Genomic DNA, 24,219 nt, shown 5'->3' on the forward strand with positions numbered 1-24,219 from the left:
CTTCTCAGATCCAAAAACCTTTGTTTGATAATCTGCAATACCATAACCACATCATAAGTAAATTAAACAGCACTCAGAAAATGTAGTAAATGTGATTTTTATTTTTTGTAAATGGATATATTGCAATTCACACAAAGTTTAGAACAAGTTAAACATCCTATCATACATCTGATGTAGACTTATTGTATGCTGCTGTGGCTTTCTTGGCTGCCTCTAAAACATGTTTTGGCAGCTTAATATCACAGACATCCAGTTCTTCATTCATTTTAACTGCCAACAAAGAGTTCAGTGTTTTTACACTCAGAGACTGAAGCAGTTCAGTTTTCACTTTCCGCACCATACTAAATGCTTTCTCTGCTTGTGCATTAGAGTGTCGGCCATACGTGCTTCCAGAATGTCTAGTACTTTAGATTACTTTTTTGACGAAGTGAATTTTCTGAAGGAGAGGTTTTTTGAAAGGGGCTATCCTACCTTATTGGTTAATGCTTTGGCTTTGGAGACAACTATACATAGGAATGACAAATATCCTCCTTTATTAGGATTGATTGGCATGCGTGTGGGAAAGACAGATACTGACCCCCTACAATGTTGGTCAGACTAATTATATTCACACATTCTCTAGCAATTCAGGCTTAATAGAGGAAGCAGTACTAAGACATTAGCCAGTTCTCACGCTACATGAAGAGCTACGAGGGGTGATACCCGATTACCCTAAGTTTGTTAGGCGTAGGGACACCAATATGAAAGAAATATTTGAGAGAAAACAGATAATAGATACACCTGGTGATGGGCAGAAAAAGGGAACATTTAAGTGTGGAATGTGTAAACAATGTAAGGCTGTTATCAATAGTCACACTTTATATATTCCAGAAAGAAAGTATTTGTGTCAGGCCAATGGTTATTTCAATTGTAACACAAAATATGTGTTTTTTTGGGTTTTTGTACAAAATGCCATAGTTTCTATATAGGAAAAAGGGAAAGGACACTAAGGCAAAGAATTTATGAGCCTTTCTATGAGGTTTCTAAGAAAAAATAATCTAATGCCTTTTATAAACATTCAGTGTCGTGTCCCAATATGGAAATTAAGGTCATTGTTTTAGAACAGATAATACCTGATAACAGAGGGGGCGATTTGGAAACCAAATTGGAATTCAAGGAGCTTACATGGCAGCTAAAACTAGATGCTGGTAAATGGCCCGGTCTTAATGACAGTATAAATTTAAATAGTGTTTTACAATTAAGAAGGGCCAAATTATAATACCAAGCTCCTATGAATTTATTTTATAACATATATTTCTGGTTTTACATTTATCTATTTACAATATGTATTTATAATGTAATTTATATATGATGGTTTTTATGTTTTATAGTAAATATATTATATGTTTATTTGTTTATGTTATGTTTTTTCTAGTCAAGTTTTGAAGTATGTGACATGTATTTGTAATTACAGGTCAGTTCAACTTTAAGTATTCATTTTGGTGCTTTAATCAAATCAAAACAATTGATCACATGATTTATTTTTTATTTAAGGCTAATTGTTTGACTTTTTATCTTGATAAAGCTCAGTACTAACTGAGCGAAAGCGCTTGACGGATTTTTATGGTGTGATTCAATAAACCTTTTGGATATTTTCCTGGCCTGCACTTCCTTTCTGCTGTGGACTTCCATTTTTTGCTGTTTTTTGGGTCAACATTTTTGTTTCTTGTGCATTAGAGTGTGGTAAGCAAAGTAGACTCATCATCAGCTGCTTAAAGAGTGGCAGTTTCCCTTCAGTGCAAAGGTCCCTCAGAAGGTGTGCCCAGTACTTTGATACACATGAGTGGGGCCCGTCTACTGGGCCTGTCAGATTCCCTGTGTCCTCTATCTGATATTGGGTAAACTCGTCTATTAATTGTTCAGCCTCAACGTCATTCACACATACACCCAGACGGAAGCCAACATCTCTGACAAGTCCTGAAGAAATGTCCAATTTTTTGGCTGGATTAATAAGTAATGCAGCATCTTTCAGTAAGTGATCTTGCATGGGAAACTGTTTTAGCATTTTCTGCAGCACTGCAGCATAAAAAGCTGCAACTTTTTTATAAAAGTTAAATTCAATGACTGTGCCGCCAATATCCTCTTCATGGCTGTTCATGTACTGCTTGACTTCGTAGCCAATACGAAGTTCATCATTTGGTAGAACACAGCTACTGTCAGTCAACACTGACACATCACTGTGTTTGATTAGTCTGACAGCAGATGCAGGTCTGAGGAGTCTGCCAGCATACTGCTGCAGTAGTTTATGCACAGTGGCATGCAGTGTCAGTAGCTGACTTTCTCTACTCTGAAGCTGTATGTTGAACTCCAGTAAGGGTTCCAGTGCATACTTAAGGAAAATAAAAATCATATGCACTTCATGACTCTGCAAGTTTTTAGAAATTAAGTCAATCTTAGCATACCTTGGCTCTGCAGACAGAAAATATGAATTTAGAGCTGGCCACATGTCTAGGGTTCTGTTAATAGCCTTACCAAGACTGAGCCATCTACTAGGTGCATGTCTAATGATCTTGGGGGGGTCAGTATCTGTGAACAAGGCAAATTCCTGTAGTTTTTGTTGTCTTTGTGCACTGGAACTGAAATGGCAGTACAGATCTGATACAAGTTCGTCAAGTGGTGAATGTAGTGCTTTTACAGCAGCCTTACTGCAGAGATCTGCCAAGTGGCAGAGACACCCCATGTTTACAATTGTGGGCTTCACCTCCTTTAAACGAGACAGCACAGAATTGTTTTTTCCAATCATTGAGGCAGCATTGTCTGAAGAAAAGCCCACAATGTTGGAAACTGGAATATTAAATTTTGTCAGGCTGGACATTAAAGAATCAAACATTGCTTGTCCAGTTCCGGACACACATTCTGGCATATCAAGGAATCTTGTCACATTTTTGCTTGCCTTTTCATCAAGGTAACCAACAAGGATGACTAATAGTTTGTCATCTCCCATGTCTGTGCTTTGGTCCATATACACACAGAATGGTGATTTCTGGCAGGCTGCTGCAGCATCATTCTGGTAATGAGGCCCCAGCACATCCCGTGCAGTGCATGCTGCCTTTGTCGCTCCACATGTCATTTTACGGAGAACATCTTGATCCTCTCCACACTTCTTCATAAATTTCAGGATGTGTTCTCCTGCTGCAAATGATAAGTTGTGTTTAGCAAGGAGAGACACAAAACCAACCTCTGCCTCAACCACCTTTGTACTTGCTAAATTCTGTGGTCCAAAGAAATCCACCATAGATCTTCCAGCTGCATGCTTGCAATTCTGCCTGTGTTTCTCACTGTTAGCATGTCGTTGCAGGTCATGTTGTCCCCCATGATGGATTGTGAAATCTGTGTTACAAGTCTTGCAGAAGGCAAATTTCACTCCGCGCCTACTCGTAGAAAGCCAGTCAAAGGCACTTGACTGAAAAATTGTGTATCTTCTCTTCTTTGGGGTGTGAGCTGTATCTACATCCCTGTCCTCACTGTAGTCTGAGTAATCTATACCCAGCAGGTTTGCAAAACACAGTGGTGTTAAAACAATGAAACAAATGGGGCTACAGTGAAGAAAGGAAAATTAGAAGATGTCCTCAATATCAAATATATAAGACAATAGGCCCATAACCTACCCATATCACTGGAAGTTTCCTGACTTTGCACCCTCTTCTCTTGCTCATTTCTGCTCCTTTTGTTTACTACAAAGGCCTGCATGCTTCACTTCCTTGCTTCAATGACACTTTCAATCCTCTGGTGCTCACTTGCCCACCTAACCAGTGTTGCAGAAGGGAAGAATGACTTTCATGACATTTAATACTCAAAGCATCTTTGATTATATCTCAAAATCTATGTCAAGGAACACATCCAGCTTAACAAAGGCACTTACACACATCATGACAATACTACTTGCAAATACTACTTACATTTTACATTCACCACGTTAGATGTGCTCTACCCCTGTCCTACAGCCAGGTGTGTGCCTGGCAAAGAAGCCTAAAAAGGTACTTAAAACCAGGGCCCTCTGTACTTTTACAATAATGTGCCATTTAAGACAAAGAATGCAGGATCAAGTTACACAAAGATCTACTGAAAACAAAACTGGATATGTTACAGCATCTCATTACTAAAACTCACTTTTGACATCCATCCTGACATACTTCTCAACTTAGTGCAAGAAAACTGGACAAAGCCCAACACCAGAGGGACAGGCAGCACAGAGACTAAATATTGCTCTTAACCTTAGAAATACTCTTATAAACCTAGAAAGTTTGTCACACATTGTTAGGGTCTGTTCCACATTGGCTACTTAAGAGGTTGAGACCTATGGTGACAAGCAGCAAAAACGTACAAACACTTGAAAAACTGCTCTTAATAAACCTAGAAAATTGCTAGAACAGGACCTGTCTTTGCATACAGTTTCTCCAAAAAAAAAGGCAATTAGTTTCAGAGACGTACGAGGGTGACAAGCAGCAAAAACATACAAACACTTTAAATATTATTATTAACCTAGAAAGTTGCTAGAAGAGGACATGTCTTTGCATACAGTTTCTCCAAAAAAAGGCAATTATTTTGAGACGTACTAGCGGACAAGCAGCGGAAACAGGCAAACATATTGCTCTTATAAACCTAGAAGGGGCAATTACTTTCGGAAACGTACTAGGGTGACAAACAGCAAAAACATACAAACACTGCTCTTAATAAACCTAGAAAGTTGCTAGAACAAGGACCTGTCATGGCATACAGTTTCTCCCCCCAAAAGAAAGATATAAAATAGACATTAGGGACAAGAAGCAGACCTGTCTTTGCATACTCTCTAATTACTAACCTCGCCTAGTCAGTAATAGTTTCAAGCAAAACCTATTCCAAATAAATCACATAACAAAACAGTAGACTGGCAGTGTAATTTGGAAACAAGAATACTTTTCCTTTCCTTATCCAAAACATTCTGAAGTTAGTAATGCCACTTTTTTTTCTAGCTAAAACAAACAAAGCAAAAATAAAGATCCCAAGGGATACCGTTTATAAAGGTTTACATTATAAGAATTGCATTCTAATATTAACATTTTGATTTTGTCCTGAAATAGATGCAGTCCACTGTACAGCTAACATTTTTGCCACAGGTATTTATTCTTAATGGTAATTTACCGTTGCTAAAAAACTGCCAATGATTACTAATCCGCAAAGCAGTTTAAAGGTGGTGCTATGATGCTTTAAAAATATCCTACTGGGATAGACTTCCCATACATGTCAAACAAAGCACCTCACTGGTCCTCTTCAAGAGAAATCTTGATGAATAGATGAGAAATAGAAAATTCACCCCGGAGATTATTCCAGTGGCTCTACTCAGAGGCACTTGGAACTAAGGTCAGGTGGCACGATACCAGGGTAATCCTATGAGCTAGGCTTGTAAAGGCTCCAGGGCCATTTGCCTAATACACACCTATGAACCTATGAATCAATATAACAAGCGTACATTAGAGAAAACATACTAGCCTTCTTTTTTCTTTCTAGTTTGTTGCACACATGTACTTGCAGATTGTTTTAGAAGTAGTGGGTGCCCAGACATGATGCTGCCCATCAAAAATTAAGTGGCGTACAACTGCTGCTGCTTATTGGCCACACTTGTTAACAGCACTGTGAAAAAAGTGCCACCAAGGACTTCAAAAATAGGAAAGCCTCAACCAGCCTACAACGGTAGAAAACAGTCAAGGTTTAGCAATCAAACAAGCCTAAGCACTAAAATTCTGTTACTGCTGCTTACATAATGTTTCTTATACGGCAGTACGATCGGCTTTGCAACCTCTTATTAGCTTCACAAACAAATGTCACTTTATCAGAGTGTAAGGAGTTAATAGCTGCACTTTCTCATATTTGGCGATCATCACCTTTAAAGATACACATGCTACTATTGTTTTGTATTTATCCAAGCACTTCTAGTCATCTCTGCTGTTTCAGCATCACATGGAAAAAGGACTGCAGGACACAAAACAACCCACACCTCCAGCAGTTAAAAAACAAAGAAAAGAACATACATAGCTTCACAATAATCACGACCGGTAAACAAAATTTCTACAACTCTTCCGTAAAAGCTATAGCAAGCTGTATGAGAGGGACGGGTAAGAAGCAAGATTGCTATTGCACGGAACAAGTATTTACACACTGCAATTCTACCGGACACAGTCCAAAACATTAACAACCTCTGTAGTACCAAACATTCAGTGTGGGTAGAAGTTGGTTCCATCCCTGCAGGGGAAAGCACATCTCTTACCCAAATAGCACAATGCAGACTTTGCCGGGGCTATACCCATTGCAAGATACACTACAAACTTGAGTCCTTGTAATGTGGGAGCAAACGGAGGGATAGAAGTAAATGAAAGCAGGACAAAATAGGGAAAATATTGTTTGTACAAGCTACATTGACAGAATGGCTCCTATAAAAAAGTCTGTAACGTTTTATGTCCTTCACTATTACACCAAAGTGAACACGCTAACAAAAATACTGTTTTATGTAAGGGAACAGACACGCACATTGCACAACCAAATCTCTACCCCTCCTTCGGGCCACAACCAGGACTTTAAAGTGAAAATGCTCTACTCACCGCAAACGGACTCACCGAGTGACCTCTCCTCTCCTGGCAGGCTAACTTCCACCGACTACACCCGTCCGTCATCTTTCTTCTCCCCGGCCCTGATGTCTTCGATCTGGAGACTGCAGCTGGCACCAGCCCACTCCTTTCTTCTTGTGCACCGTCACCAACGAATCCAATGATCGCCCAAGTAAAATTCCCCTGATTCCTGGAAGCCTTTTTAAAGCCATTATTTTGGCGCGAAAAGGCTTCCAGGAACACGATTGGTCTCTATTTGGGAGCTCTCATTGGCTCCCGTCCTCCTCAGATTCCCTACTTGATTGACTCGTAGACCGAGTTCGCGATTGGACATAAATGCGGTCTATGAGCCAATCAAAAACTGCAGAGCATAGCCAACGCAGAAGGGTAGTAGAGCTATGCATTGGTTTGTATACCGCAATGCTGATTGGCAGTAATTGCGGTACACAAACCAATCAAAAGCCTTGTAGCGGAGCCACAGCTGTTCAATGCGGAACAGTGGAACAGTGGCTTCGCTCTTCATTAAATGTGGAGCGTTCTGCATAATCCAGAGCACTTGGATGCTGTGTGGCTCAGCATAGTTTAAAATACAAATGTATAGCTTTTACAAGTGGTTATGCATGTGGAAATAGAAGTGCAGAATAATGCGTAAACACAGTCTTCCCACAACTGCTAATTAAATACAAGACTAAGATCTGTAGTTGGTTACATTTGTTTTCTAGATGGTTGTGAAACTTGGCAAAGTAGCACTAAAATGTTGTACTACAGAACAGAATGTCACTCTTAAGCTTGCTCCTTGCTACCATGATCTTGAGTTGTTGTTGTTGTGTCTTTCGGCTTATCCCGGTTAGGGGTCGCCACAGCGGAACTCCGGTCCGCTATGAATGTTTACGTGCCGAGTTACCAGCCCTGATGCACAACCTTCAATGAAGGCACGCTCATTCATGCATGCCTCCACACAGAAGACGCTCTAGCTGAGAATCAAACGGGACAACGTCTTGCTGTGAGGCGACAACGCTACCGCAGCACCACTACCGCGGGATATGATCTTGAGTAACAAAATAATTTTCAATGTTCATTTTTAATCTAATTATTTAAGCCTTCCCACTTTTTCAGTTTTTTTGTTTTTTTTTTTTTGCTACTTTGCACTTGTGAATTTTGCTGACACCTATTCTGTTAGTTTTAAATTGCTTTAGAATGCTGTAAAAATGGAAGTCGGTGTTTGAAATCACTTATTTTTGGTTGATGCTCTTTATATTTACCCTTTTTTTTTTTTCAGGTTACCACAGCTCATGGTCTTTGTCACTTATTGGGATATAGACATAGCACAAAAACAGAATGGGAGCAGGTACAGTATAACACTTTTTAGCTAAAAATCTCCTTACAGATATTCTACTTTGTGTGTGTCTCTTGCATTAACACATGGGATAATAATTCAACAGTTGACAATGGTGAGTAAGGAGGACTGTGGTGGACACCAGGTACTTTAAATAGAATAGATTTGTGGATCTTAGGAAGTTATGTATCCTGCTACCTGTTACAAGTTGGTGTATTTGTAGTTTCTAGAAATAACAAAAAGCCGTGCTACTAACTGTTATGTTTAGCAGATCAGACCTAGAACAACACATCAAATAAGGTGCAAGTTGTGTGGATATTGCACAGATGAGTGTAGCTTTTTATTAGCTTTCAGATAAAAATTACAGAGGGCAAATTTAACAGAGCAGAGTCCACTTTAATGAACTTGTTTACATGAATGAATGAATGTCTTTTTACGTAGCAATCCTGTCAATTACCAGCTGCTATTTGCTGAATTTTTACTTCCAAATACATATTAAGTTCTTTATCCTTGCAAGTCTCTGCTGTTGTCTGTCAGGGCAGTTTTAAAATTCATTTTTATATTAACTATTTAATAGTAATTTTTTTGCCTTGCTCTGAACAAATATGGTGATAGTGTAATACACTACCCCCTGAATGTGGTATAGCAACCCCACCCCAATAAAAACAACACTATAATTTATGCATGCCTCTGTTGCTGCATCATGCTTGATTAATGGATATTAATTACCTGTAAGATCAGTTCACAGAGATTAGGTATTGAATATTTATGAAGCAAGCTGTTTATGAAGGGAATGCATTCATAGTACTGAGTGCTTGAAATTATGAGTGCCATAAGATTGACCACAAAAAAACTGAAACACAAAATCTCAAGCATGCAAATTATTTCTGTGCAGGATGGCATGGCCCCCAAACACAAATGTACACAAACACTGCAACTTATCTGCCCAGCAGAGGAACAGCGCAAGCCGGTTGTTGATCCTCATAATTCCACAGAGGTGTGGTCTCTACAATGACAGGAAATCCTTGGGGAGGGGCTTGACACCTAAACCTGTCCAGCTTTGGTCTCTACATCCACTCATTCACCATATTTCTTCACAGGACAGAATCTGTTATCACTACATCCATTCCTAACCCCAAAACTGCAAAAGCTCTAATACAAGGCTCACCTTTGCAAAAGTTTTCACTGAGAATATTGCCATTATGCAATAGCCTCTGGTCATTATATCCACTTGTTGTGTTGTTTTGTCTTTTGGCTTTTAAGGGGGTTAGGGGTCGTCAAAGCGAAACTCCGGTCCGCTAATGATTGGCAGTAGATTTTTACGTGCCGAGTTGCCAGCCCTGACGCACAACCTTCAACGAAGGTACGCCCATTCATGCATGTCTCCACACAGAAGACACTCCAGCTGAGAACCGAACAGGACAACGTCTTACTGTGAGGTGACAACGCTACCGCAGCACCACCACCGCAGTCATGGTCATTATATCCACTATATCCCTGAAACTTTAGGAGCTCTGCCACAAGGCCCACCTTTGGGAAGAACGTTCACTTTTAAAATTTGTTTGTTGTAGTATACTTTACTGTTGAGGAAAGTTATTTTCAAGCTGTCACGAGACTGTACTGTACTTTCAAATAGGAGCGCACTTTCTTTTTCCTGTTGGCTTAAAAGTTGTTTAAAGTAATTAAAAAACATTTTTCTCTGGAGGAATTGTGTTTATTTTACTTTTGGAGGAGCTGGCAAAGTGTGTTTTTATGTGAAAAATGAATTTTAAATGCTTTTAGTTTTACCTGCTTTAGCTGTTTGACTACCCCATGAAGGAGATTCTATTTTCTGCTTGACTATGGAGCAAACTATCAGTCCTGTGGTCGGTCCTTTTTCCAGCCACAAAAGTAAAGAGTTAAACAGCCTTTGTCACCACAGCAGACTAACAGTTTGCCTTAGCGGAAGGTGAATGACTGTTCTATGGCCATTAGTTGTTTCTCAGAATACTCCTCCTTTACCCTGGACCCCTCTGGTGTAGCACATACAGCCACTTTGGACCAGGGTTTAGCCACCTCCTCTGCAGCTGAGGACTCCAGCAGCCTCCTCTGCAACTGTTGGGGTCTCCCTCATTGGGTAAGGGGATAGCTCCTCTTGTTGGTCCTGCTAGAGGTAACAGGTAAGGCTTCCCTGGTGTGTCAGAATGCTGTCCCATCCCTGGGGAAATTGCTGCTGCCATTAATAACGCTGTTGGCCCCATTTTCTTCTGTCAAAAGAAACAGAAAACTAAACATTTTCTAGTCCTCCTCAAATTACTGATTCTGGTTCAGTGTTTAATTCAGGCTGTTGATCCTTCTCAGAATGTGGTTTCTGGTAAAAGAAAAGTAGGGATACCTCTTTTTCTGAAGAAAGTCAAGGTTCTGCTTCTGCACAGGAAAAATGCAGGATAGATGCAGGGTTTTTCTCCTTCATTGTCTGATACAGACTCAGAGGAGAGCTCAGTTTCTGCTTCTGCCTTTCTCAGAGACTATATCCAGAATGTGCTACTGTTTTCTCTTGGAGAACACTGACATTTCTTAGTCCCTCAGAAAATATTATGAACTGTTAGAGAAGGAATTTCCAGAACTTTCATCAATTCCTCCAGCTCTATCGGCTCTGGAGGATGTGTGCACCTTGGTCTGAAATTTTCTACATAGCTAGCCAGCTCCCCATGAAAAGGCAGATAAAATGTATAAAGTTCCTGAGTCTTTTAAGTTTTTATACAGTCATCCCAAACCTGACCCATTAGCTGTAGCTGTATATCTGAAATTGTTGTTGTCATTTGGTCCTCAACCTGTGGGTCTTGGATCTGTCATCGGATCCTACACAGCCATATACTCCAGTCTTAGAGCCGAAAACTGAGCTTCTCCTATCCTACCCATAATGCCCCACTCTCCCTCCTCTCCTCAGATCTCTGTTGCCACTCGTTTGAACAGCTACGGGGTTCCATTTCTGAGCTTCCTCCTAGGAATTTCAGTGATGTTTTTGGGTGTGTGAGTGTCTTATTATTATATTTTTTCCTCTCTCTTTGAACTCTCTTGCTAGGGTCTATATTAGAACACCCAACATTCAAAATGTCGAGTGTTATAATATCGAACCCCAGGAATCAAAAATTGAAAACATCGAACATTCAAAACAGCAACTTTTTTCGTAGTGAAAAAAATTTGCTGTTCCAAAACACATACACACAACACAAGCACACCAAACAAACAGCAATCCACACACATACACCTAAACTCTTACGCCTAACCCTACTCTAAACTATACATACACCACTAACTATCCACTTACCTTAACCCAAACCCTAACCCTAAGGTCAGTCACTATCGCACAGTCACCTTACCCGCTCCCTAACCCTAACTCACCTACCCCACCCTAACCCTCACGTCCACACAATCGCACACTTACCTGACCCGCACCCTAACCCTAACTCACTTAATCCGCCCTAACCCTCACGTCCACACAAATGCACACTTACCTGAACCCGACCCATAACTTTCCACCACAGCGCTGAAAGTACTGAAGCAACAGAAATGGACAACCAAATTCTTTCCCTAGGAAAAAATTTGGTTTTCTGTTTCTTCGCTATTTTCAGTGTTCGCTGAAAACAGGTTGATATTAGAACACTCGAAATTGTGAATGTTCGGTGTTCTAATATAGACCCCCCCTTGCTACCATCTATCTCTTGAAAGTTTAAAAAAAATTGAAAGAAGGATCTCTCTCTCTCTCTTTCTTTCCTTCTTTACTTAGAGTGTGTTTTTTTTTTTTTTTTTTGTAGTTGTGTCTTGCCATGGCTGATTCCATGCCAGCAGACTTCAAGAAATGCACAGAGTGCAGGCATAAGATTCCAACTTCTGATGCTCACACTTTGTGCGTAGTTTGTTTAGGAACGGCCCATTTAGATTCCTCCTGTTCTATATGCTCAGGCTGTAATCAGCACGAGCTTATCAACAGGATGAACAAGTTAATCTTGAGGAGCCTTCTCCTTGCCTCCACTTCTTCTTCCTCTGTAATGACATCAGGGGCTCATACCCCCTCAAAAAAGCCAGTGACAAGAGTCTTGACAAACCCAAAGACTATTACAAGTTCAGGAAGCAGTCTCCCAATAGAGCTTCAGTTTCTGTAGGAGAAACGCCTGCCAAAATTCGCCCGACAACTCCTACTTCTGCTTCTTCCCCTCAGCTCCGATCTCCATCTTTTTCATTGGACCTGACAGGCCCTCTCCCAAAGTCTCCTCTATTGGCATCACCGTGGCACCACTCCAGACCTGGGCCAACAGCTTCTTCTGCCAGGTCCTCCCAGAGCCTCTCTGAATTCGAGGTAGACAGGCTGATGAGGACATTTCTGAAGGTGCAGATTCAGTTGGGAGTTTTGCCAGCTCTGTCTCCCTCTGGAGTCGTAAGTGCACAGCTTACCTTCAGAGCCCTCAGATCTGTCGCTCCAGAGTTTCGAGACATCGGTCCAATAGGCACCTGTATTTCGCCAAACATCACCTTGAGTAGTTCCACCTGGTTTCGTTGAGGCCCTATAGACTCTCGGAGCCATATCTTGGGTGTTGGGTCTAAGGGGTTGGAGTCATCTGCCAGGCTTTTGGAGCTATCCTTTCCCCTCGGCTCTTGACATTTTGGCTCCACTCCACCCTCAGCTCCATGAGCAGAAGGGGTTCGTCAGGCTTCGACATTGGTGACTGCGGCCCTTACAGTCTCATTTGCCCTCAGCCTTCAAAGTAGTGGAGAGGGTTCTCTCTGCCCCCACGAGAGCCTCAACTCTTCCCTCCCTTGGATCCAACCCCCCCCCCCTCCTTTCTGAGTTGGCTGCATCAGATCCCTGTCTGCTGTCTCCTTCGGGACAGCTTGTTCCAAGAAGTTTTCAGGTGGCTTCTCATCAGGAGCACCCCAAGCCTTCCGACACCTCCCTTGAGCATCCCCCCAAGGAGGTGCACTGGAAGCACATGTGCAAAAGGAGGCACTTGGATTCACCACCGGAATCCCTGACGAAAGAAACTGACTTGGATGGATGAAGAGGAAGGGTCCCCCAGATCCCCACCTGAGGATGTCTGTCTTAGGGACATAAACTACGAAACAGAATAAAAACCGGTCACAGCAGTTTGTCAAAGTAACAAGGCAAAGAAACACTTTGTATTAAAATTTAATTGAAGCGCTTTTCGTTTGCACGATGTGCAAACTTCCTCAGAAAACAGTATTAACATTCAAAACATGTATAAATGTACTCAGGTGTACTGGTTAACCAATCAAATTAAATCAAACCTACTATACCACTTTCTTAAAGGCACATTAAATTTCTGAGTGCTTTACTATGAAAAGGTAGGCATACTCCTATATACTAAAACAGCTTATAATCATGAATACAAATATAGAGGTAGAAATAAAATGAATATAACACTGACATATACATGTCTCTGGTTATAAATACATACATAATACACATATAATAGATGTTGCAGCCAAATTGACGCAACAATAGCTTCACATCATCTCTTTAAACTCTTCAGTTTTAAAGCACTACTTAGGGAACATGTTTCGTTCAAGCCTGGGAAATTGTATGCATTTAATCTAATCTGCCAGGCTAACTCTAGTTCTTCCAGCTGTAAATGTCAAGTTGCAATTTTTGCAAATATGTAGAAGTGGCAAACTCATTTATAGTGGGAGGTACTCAATTTAGACTAAAACTGAGGTATAATTGTAATTCAAAAATGGTAGTTTACTTGGCTAAGTGTCAATGTTGTCCTGCATTTTATGTTGGTAAAACGGAGCGGAGGTTACGTGAAAGAATCTATGAGCATCAATATGCCATCAGTAGGAAGAAGCAGGACAACACCTTAGCCAAGCACATTCAAGGATACATTGAACATAGTTTTAAATTTTTGGTCATTGATCAGGTCCATCATGACATTAGGGGAGGCCCTTCACCTTTACAGCTGGAGGAACTAGAGTTAGCCTGGCAGATTAGATTAAATGCATACAATTTCCCAGGCTTGAATGAAACATGTTCCCTAAGTAGTATTTTAAAATTGAACAGTTTAAAGAGATGATGTGAAGCTATTGTTACGTCAATTTGGCTGCAACATCTATTATATGTGTATTTTGTATGTATTTATAACCAGAGACATTTATATGTCAGTGTTATATTCATTTTATTTCTACCTCTATATTTGTATTCATGATTATAAGCTGGTTTTAGTATATAGGAGTATGTCTACCTTTTCATAGTAAAGCACTCAGACATTTAATGTGCCTTTAAGAAAGTGGTATAGTAGGTTTGATTTAATTTGATTGGTTAACCAGGTACACCTGAGTACATTTATATGTGTTTTGAATGTTAATATTGTTTTCTGAGGAAGTTTGCACACCGTGCAAACAAAAAGCACTTCAATTAAATTTTAATGCAAAGTGTTTCTTTGCCTTGTTACTTTGACAAACTGCTGTGACCGGTTTTTATTCTGTTTCGTGTCTTAGGGACATCATGGAAATTCTTTGACAAAAAGGTGAGTGGTCTGCCGACAAACCAAACTGTGATGAGTCCATATCCCTGGAAGCTTTTGGAGCAGGTCCAGCTACATGCTGCCCCCCAACCATGGGGACCCCCTGATTGACTTGAAATCCAGATGTAGTTGGAAGGAACCGGACACGGTAGAGCCCATTCCTAAGCTCCCTGATAAGATATTTAGAGCCCATTCCAGACAGGTCCCACTGGACTAAGGGTGTCCCGGTCGATGCGATGGTAGTTGCAACAGCCACAAAAAAAGAGCTGGCCTAGGAGAGCTCTTTGGTCCATCCTCCTAACACTGGGTCAAGGGCAATGGACAGGCTTGGTAAGCAGGTCTACTCTTCAGGGACCTTTTCTCTGTGCACGCTGAATTATCTGGCACATATGACCAGACTTCAGAGAGACCTCATTAAGGAACTATCTGATTCTACCCTGGGTTCAATGTCTGAAGAGAACAAGAAGATGTTCTCCTCCAGAATGGGCACCCTCCATTCTATCTCCAACACGTCCATGAGGCTACTTTTGCATGCGGCAGAGGGCACCTCAAGAGCAGCCAGTTCGGGCATTGCCATTAGGTGCCACACCTGGATGCAGCTGTGTGAATTCTCTGAACACTTCAAGGCATCGTTCATCAATACACCCTTTGACGGATCATCTCTTTTTGGTTCCATGGGTAGAGACGCTCTCTCTCCCAGAGCCAGAAAGACCTTGTCTTCCATCGGAATATGCTTTTCTACCCCACAATGATCCTATTCCAGGAAATCAGCGTGGTGGTAAGAAACTATGGTTTTGAACGTCTTAAGGTGTTTTCCAGGACTTGCAGGGAAACTTTTTCTCCAAAGGCACAGGAGGAAATGATTCCAATGGCAAGTGCTGTTCCCACAACAGGGGGGTCTGAGAAATCATGGATCTCAAGATACGTTCTTGGACAGGCCCTTTTAGCAATCCTAATGGACTGCCCATCTGCTCTACTCTGGAGGCGGTCGGGGGATGTCCTTCCTTACACCCAACAGCCTGGGAAGCCATCACTGCTGATCATTGGGTGTTAAAGATAATGTCCATAGGTTACACCATCCCATTCTTCAAATCCCCAAGTCAGAGACAAAACCTCCCTGATGTTCCACCCAATCAAAGGGAGGCGGAAGCCCTGGAAATTGCAAAGCTGCTGGAAAAAAAATCATCCAAACCGTCCCCCAAGACCAGTTCGGATCGGGCTTCTATTCAGGGTTCTTTGTGGTGCCACAGAAGATGGACGACTTCATACCAATTCTGGATCTCACTTCCCTAAACAAGTCTCTTGCCAAACAAAATTCTGGATGGTCACAATACATTCCATTCTGCCCTTTCTGCCAAAAGAAGATTGGATGTGCTCAGTAGACCTTCCGAATGCATATTACCACATCAAGATGGACAGACGCTCCAGAAGGTTCCTCCACTTCTGGCTGGGAGCCAATCACTTCCAGTTCAGGGTACTTCCCTTTGGACTCACCACAGCCCCCACAGTGTTTATACCAAAGTGATAGCAGTAGTTGCAGCTCACTTGAAACAGCTCCGATTCCATGTATTTCTTTATTTGGACAATTGGCTCTTCACTGCTCCCACCAAGCATCGACTTCTTCAGGCCAGGGTCTTTTTCCTTCACCTATCCTTGACCTTGGGCATAACTGTCATTCTTTCAAAGTCCAAAATGGATCTGGTCCAGGTCATCGACTTCAGAGAAGCCCGACTAGAGACAGCACAATGTATGACATTCCTTCCCCAGACAGGATTCAGTCTCTTCAACTGCATGTAATTCAGATCCTTTCCGACCATCCTTCCCCTGCTTTTGTCATTCTCAGAGCATTTGTATTTATGGCTACTACTATAACTCTTTTGCCAATGACTTGTCTTCACATGAGTGTACTTCAGTGGACCCAACTGTGCAATGGTCTTTTTTTGAACTGCCCATGGACTCTCTCATAAGATTATCTCGAGTCTGCAAGGAGTCCCTGCTATGGTGGCTCTGATCTCAGGATCTTTATGTAGATCCAACCATTCATTCCCACTCCTCCCAAGGCCATGGTGGCTATGGACATCTCCCAGCTTGGGTGGGGGGGGGGGCATTGCCTGGGTCGGACAGTCCAAGGCACCTGGTCCTCCCATGTAGGTAAATAAGGGTGTATATACCTTTAAGAAGCTATCCAAGGTGTTGCACTAGACTATAAATGCTGAGCAAGTGTGAGCCTGACTGCCATTTTGTAGTTAGCTGTTGAGATGTGAACATGTATGTATGTAACCTCTGTTTGCTTGTTAGTTTGTTCATATTTAAAGACGTGGCTACCCATCCTGATGTGTTTGTATATATTAAAGCCTCTGAACGAAACCCCAAGCCTTCTTATTATTTGTAGTAGCGACGAACGAGTGACATGATGACAGAAGTGGCATATCCAAAAGGTCATGTTATCTGAAACGACATATCCAAAGGACCGGCAGTCAGAACTGGCATACTAAAGGGCCATCAAGTTTGAAATGGCTTGGTGAAAATTATTTAAGGCACTTATCCAGATGTTGTTGGAATATACAGCAGTGGACAATCCCAAAACTGTGTATACTTCGTAAAACAGGTCAGAAATGAATTTCAGGTGTAAAACATGCTCGGCACTATTTCTTATTCGCATAATATGTAATGAGGCGTACAGAACATTCTAAATTAAAATTTTGCATAAACAAATATGTACAATAAAGATAAAAATATTCGAATTACTATGGAAAATGCTTAAAGTCCGATTGCTTAAAACGAATAAAATAAAGGAAACGACCGCATTTTCGTAAAGCATATGTATTTTTGTATTAAGCAAAGATATCCGAATTTTCAGAAGTGTGTAAAGTGTTTGCATGTTTATGCAGTGTTACAGTAAAGTCGTTTTGCAAAGTACAGCCATTATAAGGCATATTTTGCAGAGTATAGCCATTATAGAGCATATTTTGCAAAGTAAGGTATTTAGAAAAGTTTATTGTGTATTTGAATGTTGTCACAAGCTCACAGAACAGTTTGTTTGTACATAATTACAGGGGCCATATTTTCACTGTGTTTGTGTGTACTTTGTGGGCATGGCAGACATATTTCGAAAGCCCAGTGCACTTGTGTTTCAACAGTAATATTGCTGAGAACTGGAAAGTGTTTGAACAAGAATACAACTTTTCCATACAGGTTGCATTTTCTGATAAAGAAGACCTTACAAAAGCATTTATTCTGCTTAATTTAGTTGGATCAGAAGCTATAGAAAGGGGGTGCTCATTTGTGTATGCACCTGCTATTTATGCTGGTGGGGGGAAACCCATCATATTGTTGTACAGGCTGATTCAAGGAAGGACCCAGAGTGCTTACAACATAAATTTAGAGAAATATGTAACCCCCAAACAAATGTTGCAGTGGAGAGGCACTTATTTTACACAAGGGATCAAAAGCCTGGTGAAGGGGGTGTGGCCAAGATGAGCACAGAGTAGCAGCTTTTCTTATCAGCTCTGCCTTTACATAACTTTATTGACAGGAAATATTGATACAAACTTCCCTAATAATAGTTTTTTTATTTTAATTAATTCTTTAAAATATATATTAGGGTAGTATATAAAAAATTTCAAGTAGACTTTAAGTTTTCCTGTCAAAGTTACACTTGGAAGTACTACATAAAAGAACAGGATGAGCTTCACTAAATCTTCTCATCAAGCGACAACTATCAAAAAGAACTACAGTCATTACTAACTACTATTCAAGAACTATATGTCAAAATAGACAAAATGGATATAAAAATTGACAATTTCAAAGAAAAGTGTTCTCACCAAATGGACATTCTGCATGACGTTTTATTGCAACAAAGGATGCAGATTTCAGGAATGGTAACTGCATTAGGTGATATGGATAACAGAATTCAGGAGAATGAACATAATGTTGAGTTCCTGTTAAAGCAAAATTCTCTTCTTCAGACAAAGGTTGATGACCATGAGAACAGGTCCCGTAGAAATAATGTGAGAATTTTTGGCTTACTGGATAACATAGAGGGAAATAATATGGAAAAAAATTGTATCTTCCTGGTTGCCTGAAGTAACTGCCAGAGGCTCTTTCATATGGTATTGAAAGAGCCCATAGATCAATGGTGGCATCTCAAAACACCAAGAGTAATTATACTAAATCCGTTATTGTAAAGTTCCTATCAGCCCATGATAAGGAAATGGTACTAAAGACTGTGTGGGCAAAATCCCCAATCAAACTGAAGGACAATATTATACGCTTTGATAATGACTATTCTTCTTCAGTATTATCAAAAAGGAAATTTTTGTTGCCTTTAGTCAGAGAACTAAAAAAGAATAAAATAAAAACCCATTTGCTTTTTCCTGCAAGACTGAAAATATTTTATCAAGATGGTTTTAAAATTTTTGATTACCTAGACAATGCAATAACTTATATAAAATCTAATAACATTCTGGAAAAATTAGATGAAATGGAGTGGGCCAGTCCTAGTCTTAAAAGAAATGCTGAGAACAACACAAGGAAAACATTTCACCCTAAAAAAATTAAAAAGATGAATCATAACAAGTGCATATTTGCACTTGATTCACTCAGTTTGGGAAATGAAACCGGACATCCAGGTGAGCTTTTGGTATTATATTTAATATATTGTAAATTGGTTAACTAAATAGTTGTTTATTTTGCTTTGTAGAATAGTCATTTGTTGGGATTTTTTTTTTCATTTGTACTATTTGTTTAAGATTAATTATCTTAATGTTTATTGGTTTGATTCCCATGGATGCAGTGATTCTCCTGTCTTAGATATCTATGCTTCCAGATGTCTTATAGTGGTGCTTATCATTAGGGGGCGTATTTGTTTATCTTGATTTTGGTTCTTATAGTGGTTGGAAAACTTTTATTTAGTTATAATTGCTGTATTTGTATTTTAGTTGATTTATGGTTAATTGTTTGATAAAGGAATCTTGTATGATGGCCCAATGTATAGCTGCAGAATTGTTATGCTAGTGATGGTACTTCTGACCTGGGATATGAGTGGCAGTGTGGCTGGAGTAATGGTATGGCTTTGTTGTCGTTTCTGAGTTGTTGGTGTGTTTAATTTGAGGCACTGGTTTGGTGCTCTAGCACTGTAGAGACATGTGTGGTGTTGTTTGTGTTAATTGTATGTTTTGGTGCCTGTGTGCTTTGGTCGGAGATTAACCAGAGAGTCTGGTTGATAGTGTGGTGAAGCTTTGCTTGATAGCTGTCATTGCTTCGTGTTGTGTATGCAAGGTTTTTTTTTTCTCATCTCTCTCGGTATAGAGGGAGTCTCAAGACATTGCCTTATATGTAGTAAAGTAATGTTTTACTTACTATTTCCTGCTGGAACTTTGAAAGCTTTATCTTCATGATGATCTCGAGACTGTGGTAGCCATCGCGGCTGGAAAGCTCGGAGCTTTCTTAAAACGTCATCATGAAGGCGTCGGAAGTAAATTGGATCTTCTGATCCTCACCGGGAAGCTACTGAATCGAATTTGTTTCCTCATACAGCATACGGAAAGAAGATATAACTAGATTACTACTTTGAACTTATTGTAAGACATTATATGCAATAATCTCTTAAATAAATAGGGATTATACTATGCATGTAGCCTAAATACTTTTTCTGATCATCATAGGTATTCTTGAGCCTTATGTATTTATATACAAATAGTATTCTCATAAAATATTTCTTTTATGTATGACAAGGGTGCCGATATCTTGATGAGAAATACTAGTTGTGATTTGTGCATTTTTGGAAGATTTAATAACGCTACAAGCTGTTTATATACTTGTGTTACATGTACATTTTTTATAACTATTGACTTGCTGAGAAAATATTCATGAAGCATTTAACAAAATGTTAAATGTATAGATGTATATAACAGGTTATCTCAGTTATTTTATGAATGCATTTGTGTAATAGGCTGATAGGGATGTACCACATAGGCAGCAATAATATTGCAAGGACAGGTGCATTAAAAATAGTAAGATCTGTTTATCATTAGAAAATGTAAAATTTTCATCTTTTGTTTTGTTAATGAAATAGCTTTCAAAATTCAAAGATAGTATAAGCTATAATTGAACAATAAAAAACTCATTATATTTAAATAAGGCTTTTATATAGTTTACAGGAGCTATTTAAGCACCTTGCTTTTTTGAACTAATATGACCTTTTCACTAGTTTTCAGTATGGTGATGGACCCTTTGAGGTAACTCAAATTAATGCAATGAATTGAAGATCAGACTTTTAAGGTTTATTAGTCACTCTTCTATGAGAGACTGCACCGGGGTATTTGGTTATAAGAAAATTAGCAGGATGTTGTTGGCTTTACTTCTTGTTGAGTAATCAATAGATTTGGTTTCTGGCAAAGAAATGCAATGTTCATTTCTTTCAGAACAATCAGTATGTTAGTTGATTATTAGTAAAATCACTTTTATTAGCATCTTATTTATTAGCTGCCAATGTTAGTGGTTATTGAAGGCCCTTAGGTGATTCATTTACAACTATGTTCCATTTAACTGATCACCTATGGCAGTACTATATATCACACTTCAGCCATTATTAACCATATTTCGGTAATAAAAGAATGCCATAGTCTCTTTTTAAGGTTCTTATCAAATGTGATTACTTTAACACAGAAGAGTGAACTAATAGTTCATAGTAGTTCTTAATAACCTACTAACTAATGTAAGAAAATTCTGTACTTTATTCCTAAGATGTAGCTGTCATCAATTTACTAATTGACACAACATTATATCTATATATTTGGTTCATACAAAAAATTGTTTATGATAATGACGAGAAGCCTTACTTGTATAGTTATGACTATAGACATTTAGGTAGGTGCTGATTGGATGCTGCTTTTGATAGAAGGTCAATTTGAGTGACTGATGTCATTCAAGTTAGGAGTTTTAAACTCCAGAGGGGTTCGGGTTGGTTATTTTGTTTCATGTTGATGTTATAAATATTTTCTAATAACTTTTCAGACGTTCATATCTTATGTAGTAGGAAACAACCTTAATTTTAAGAATATGATAATCTTACACTATGTTTGTTCCAATGATCATAATAGTATTCCTATTAGATATATTCATGTGTATTTCTTCGATCAGTATGTTTATATTTACATAATTTAATTTTTAGTGACTACACTAAAAGGTATATCAGTTAACATTAATGGTTTAAATAATCCTAATAAAAGGAGGAATTTAACTAGATATCTTAAGTTACATAAATCCCAGTTAGTATTTTTACAAGAAACTCACTTAATAACAGAGGATATATTTAGACTTGAATCTAAAACATATAAGATTTTAGTAAGTTCTGAACATGCTAAGAAAAAGAGAGGAGTAGCTATCCTATGGAACAGCATAATGCCTTTTCCTAAAATAATAGATACATATAAGGATAATAAAGGAATGTTTTGTACAGTCACCATAGAAATAAACCATAAAATTTTCACATTGATGATCATATATTGGATCCCAGGGATAGGGATAAACACAGTGAAACAACATCTAGATCAAATTGTACTATTCTCTAAAGGGAACATTATTTTGGCAGGAGATTTCAATTGTATTCTAGATTACAAAGACTTTAGTACTAATGGGAAGAGAAGAATATCTACATCATCTAAATTATTAAAAGACTTTTCGGATACTTATTTTTTGAAAGATATAAATTATTTTGCAGATACTACTTCTTTGTTTTACACCTTTTTTTCTCATAGACATATCTCATACTCGAGGATAGATAGAGTTTTTATTTCTAATAATTTAACAGATTCCTTAAACAAATCAGCAGTGATTTCATGTCCTTTATCAGATCATAATTCTATCATTTTGAAGTGGTAGTCAATCCAAATTTTAATATTCATATAAAAAGGATCCCAGCTTATATCACAAAATTAAAAGATTTTAATGATTTCATTTCTACAGAAGTACAGATTTTTTTAGAACTTAATAATACTAATGATATATCAGAAATGTACGTATGGGATGCCCTAAAAGCTTATCTATATGGTAGGGTATTGAATTGGTACAACAAAAAAACAAAGCTTGGGATAAAGAGCTACAAGATATACAATGTAAATTAGACACTTTAAAACTTAGTAATATTGGTGACAAAGATATATCAGATAAAATAAAATAAATAAATATGTTAAATAATAAATATCTAGAAATATTAAAACATAAAACTATGATCAATATAGAAAAATTCAATTTTATAAATTTCTCTTCTAACCCTAAATCCTTAAAAATTATTGCTAATAAAATGAAAAGATTAAACAGATTTAATCATATTAATGAAATATTCTCCCCTAAAAAAGGAAAAATGGTATCGGAAATTCATAATATATTAACTGAATTTAGAGAGTTTTTTATAAACATCAACCAAACAACTACTGAAATTAACTCTAAAGAGGAAATGAAAACATTTATTAATAAATACACTAAAACAAGACTTTCAGAGGAACAAGGGATTTCTATTGATAAACAAATATCTTTCAAAGAACTTCAAACTCACATTACCAAATTAAAGCAAAATAAAGCACCAGGTAATGACGGCATCATTCCTGAAATTTACAAATTACTACCTATAAATGCTCTAAAATTGCTTTATAAAGTATTTAATATTGTTCAGGATAAAAACATAATTCCACCTTCTTGGAAATACACTTTTATTTCTCCTGTTTTAAAATCTAACAAAGATCCCTCTAAGTGTACTTCCTATAGCCCCATCTCCCTATTAAACACTGATTATTTATGCAGAAAGGCTTTAAACACTTTTACCCAAATTAGTTGATAGTGATCAAACAGGGTTTATAATAAAAAGAACTTCATATGATAACATTAAAAGAATATTAACTTTAATTGATTCGGTGAAAAATCTTTAAACAAATTTAACCCTAGTTAGTTTAGATATAAATTGTGCTTTCGACTCAGTTACAAGGGAATATCTGTTCACTCTATTAAAGGAATTAAATTTCTCCAATAATTTTATCAATCTTATCACTCTGTTATATGAAGGTAGCCAAGCTTATGTTAAAATTGGTACTAGTATATCTCAAAATATACCAGTAGTAAAAGGTACTAAGCAAGGGTGTCCTTTATCCCCTCTTTTATTTTCATTAGTTATGGAACCATGGACAAATTTAATAAGACATGATACAGATATTGAAGGATACAAATTAAACCCACTATATCATCTACAATACAAATGTTTGCAGATGACATATTGATTACTCTTGGGAGTAGAAGGGAATCTATACAAAAACTTTTTAAAAACATGGAATATTTTCAAAAAAATTCCAGCCTTACTTTTAATAATAATAAAACGCAAATTATTTTAACAGGTTAAAAAAAAACAGTATACCTGATGAATATAATGATTATATAGCTCAGTCTCAACAAATAGCATATTTAGGTATAATTATTACTAACAATATTAAAGATACCATTCAAATAAATTATAATAAAAGTATATTACAGATAGAAAATTTAATAAATAAATGGAACAAATTACCCTTTTCAATGGACGATAAACTTTTAATAATAAAGATGATCCTTCTCCCCAAAATCTTATATATAATTCAATCTTTATCTATACCTCCTTCTTACCAAATAATTAAAAAATGTAATTCAATAATTCAGAAATTTTTGTGGTTACCAAATAAGCCAAGGATTGCATTAACATACCATATGTATAATT

At 38.2% G+C, this 24,219-nt stretch overlaps 1 protein-coding gene across 2 annotated transcripts in view; it reads left to right on the top strand.

Annotated features, from left to right (window-relative positions):
- YBEY (ybeY metalloendoribonuclease) overlaps nucleotides 1–24,219 on the top strand; it is a 260,748-nt gene that overhangs the window by 147,514 nt on the left and 89,015 nt on the right. For both annotated transcript variants that reach the window (XM_044060556.1, XM_044060557.1), the window contains exon 4: nucleotides 7,900–7,968. In XM_044060556.1, the coding sequence (XP_043916491.1) occupies nucleotides 7,900–7,968 (69 nt within the window). The remainder of the gene's footprint in view (nucleotides 1–7,899; nucleotides 7,969–24,219) is intronic.

The sequence above is a fragment of the Protopterus annectens genome, chromosome 2.part0 (assembly GCF_019279795.1).
Source record: "Protopterus annectens isolate FY-2018-M chromosome 2.part0, PAN1.0, whole genome shotgun sequence".
Lineage (NCBI taxonomy): Eukaryota > Metazoa > Chordata > Ceratodontiformes > Protopteridae > Protopterus > Protopterus annectens.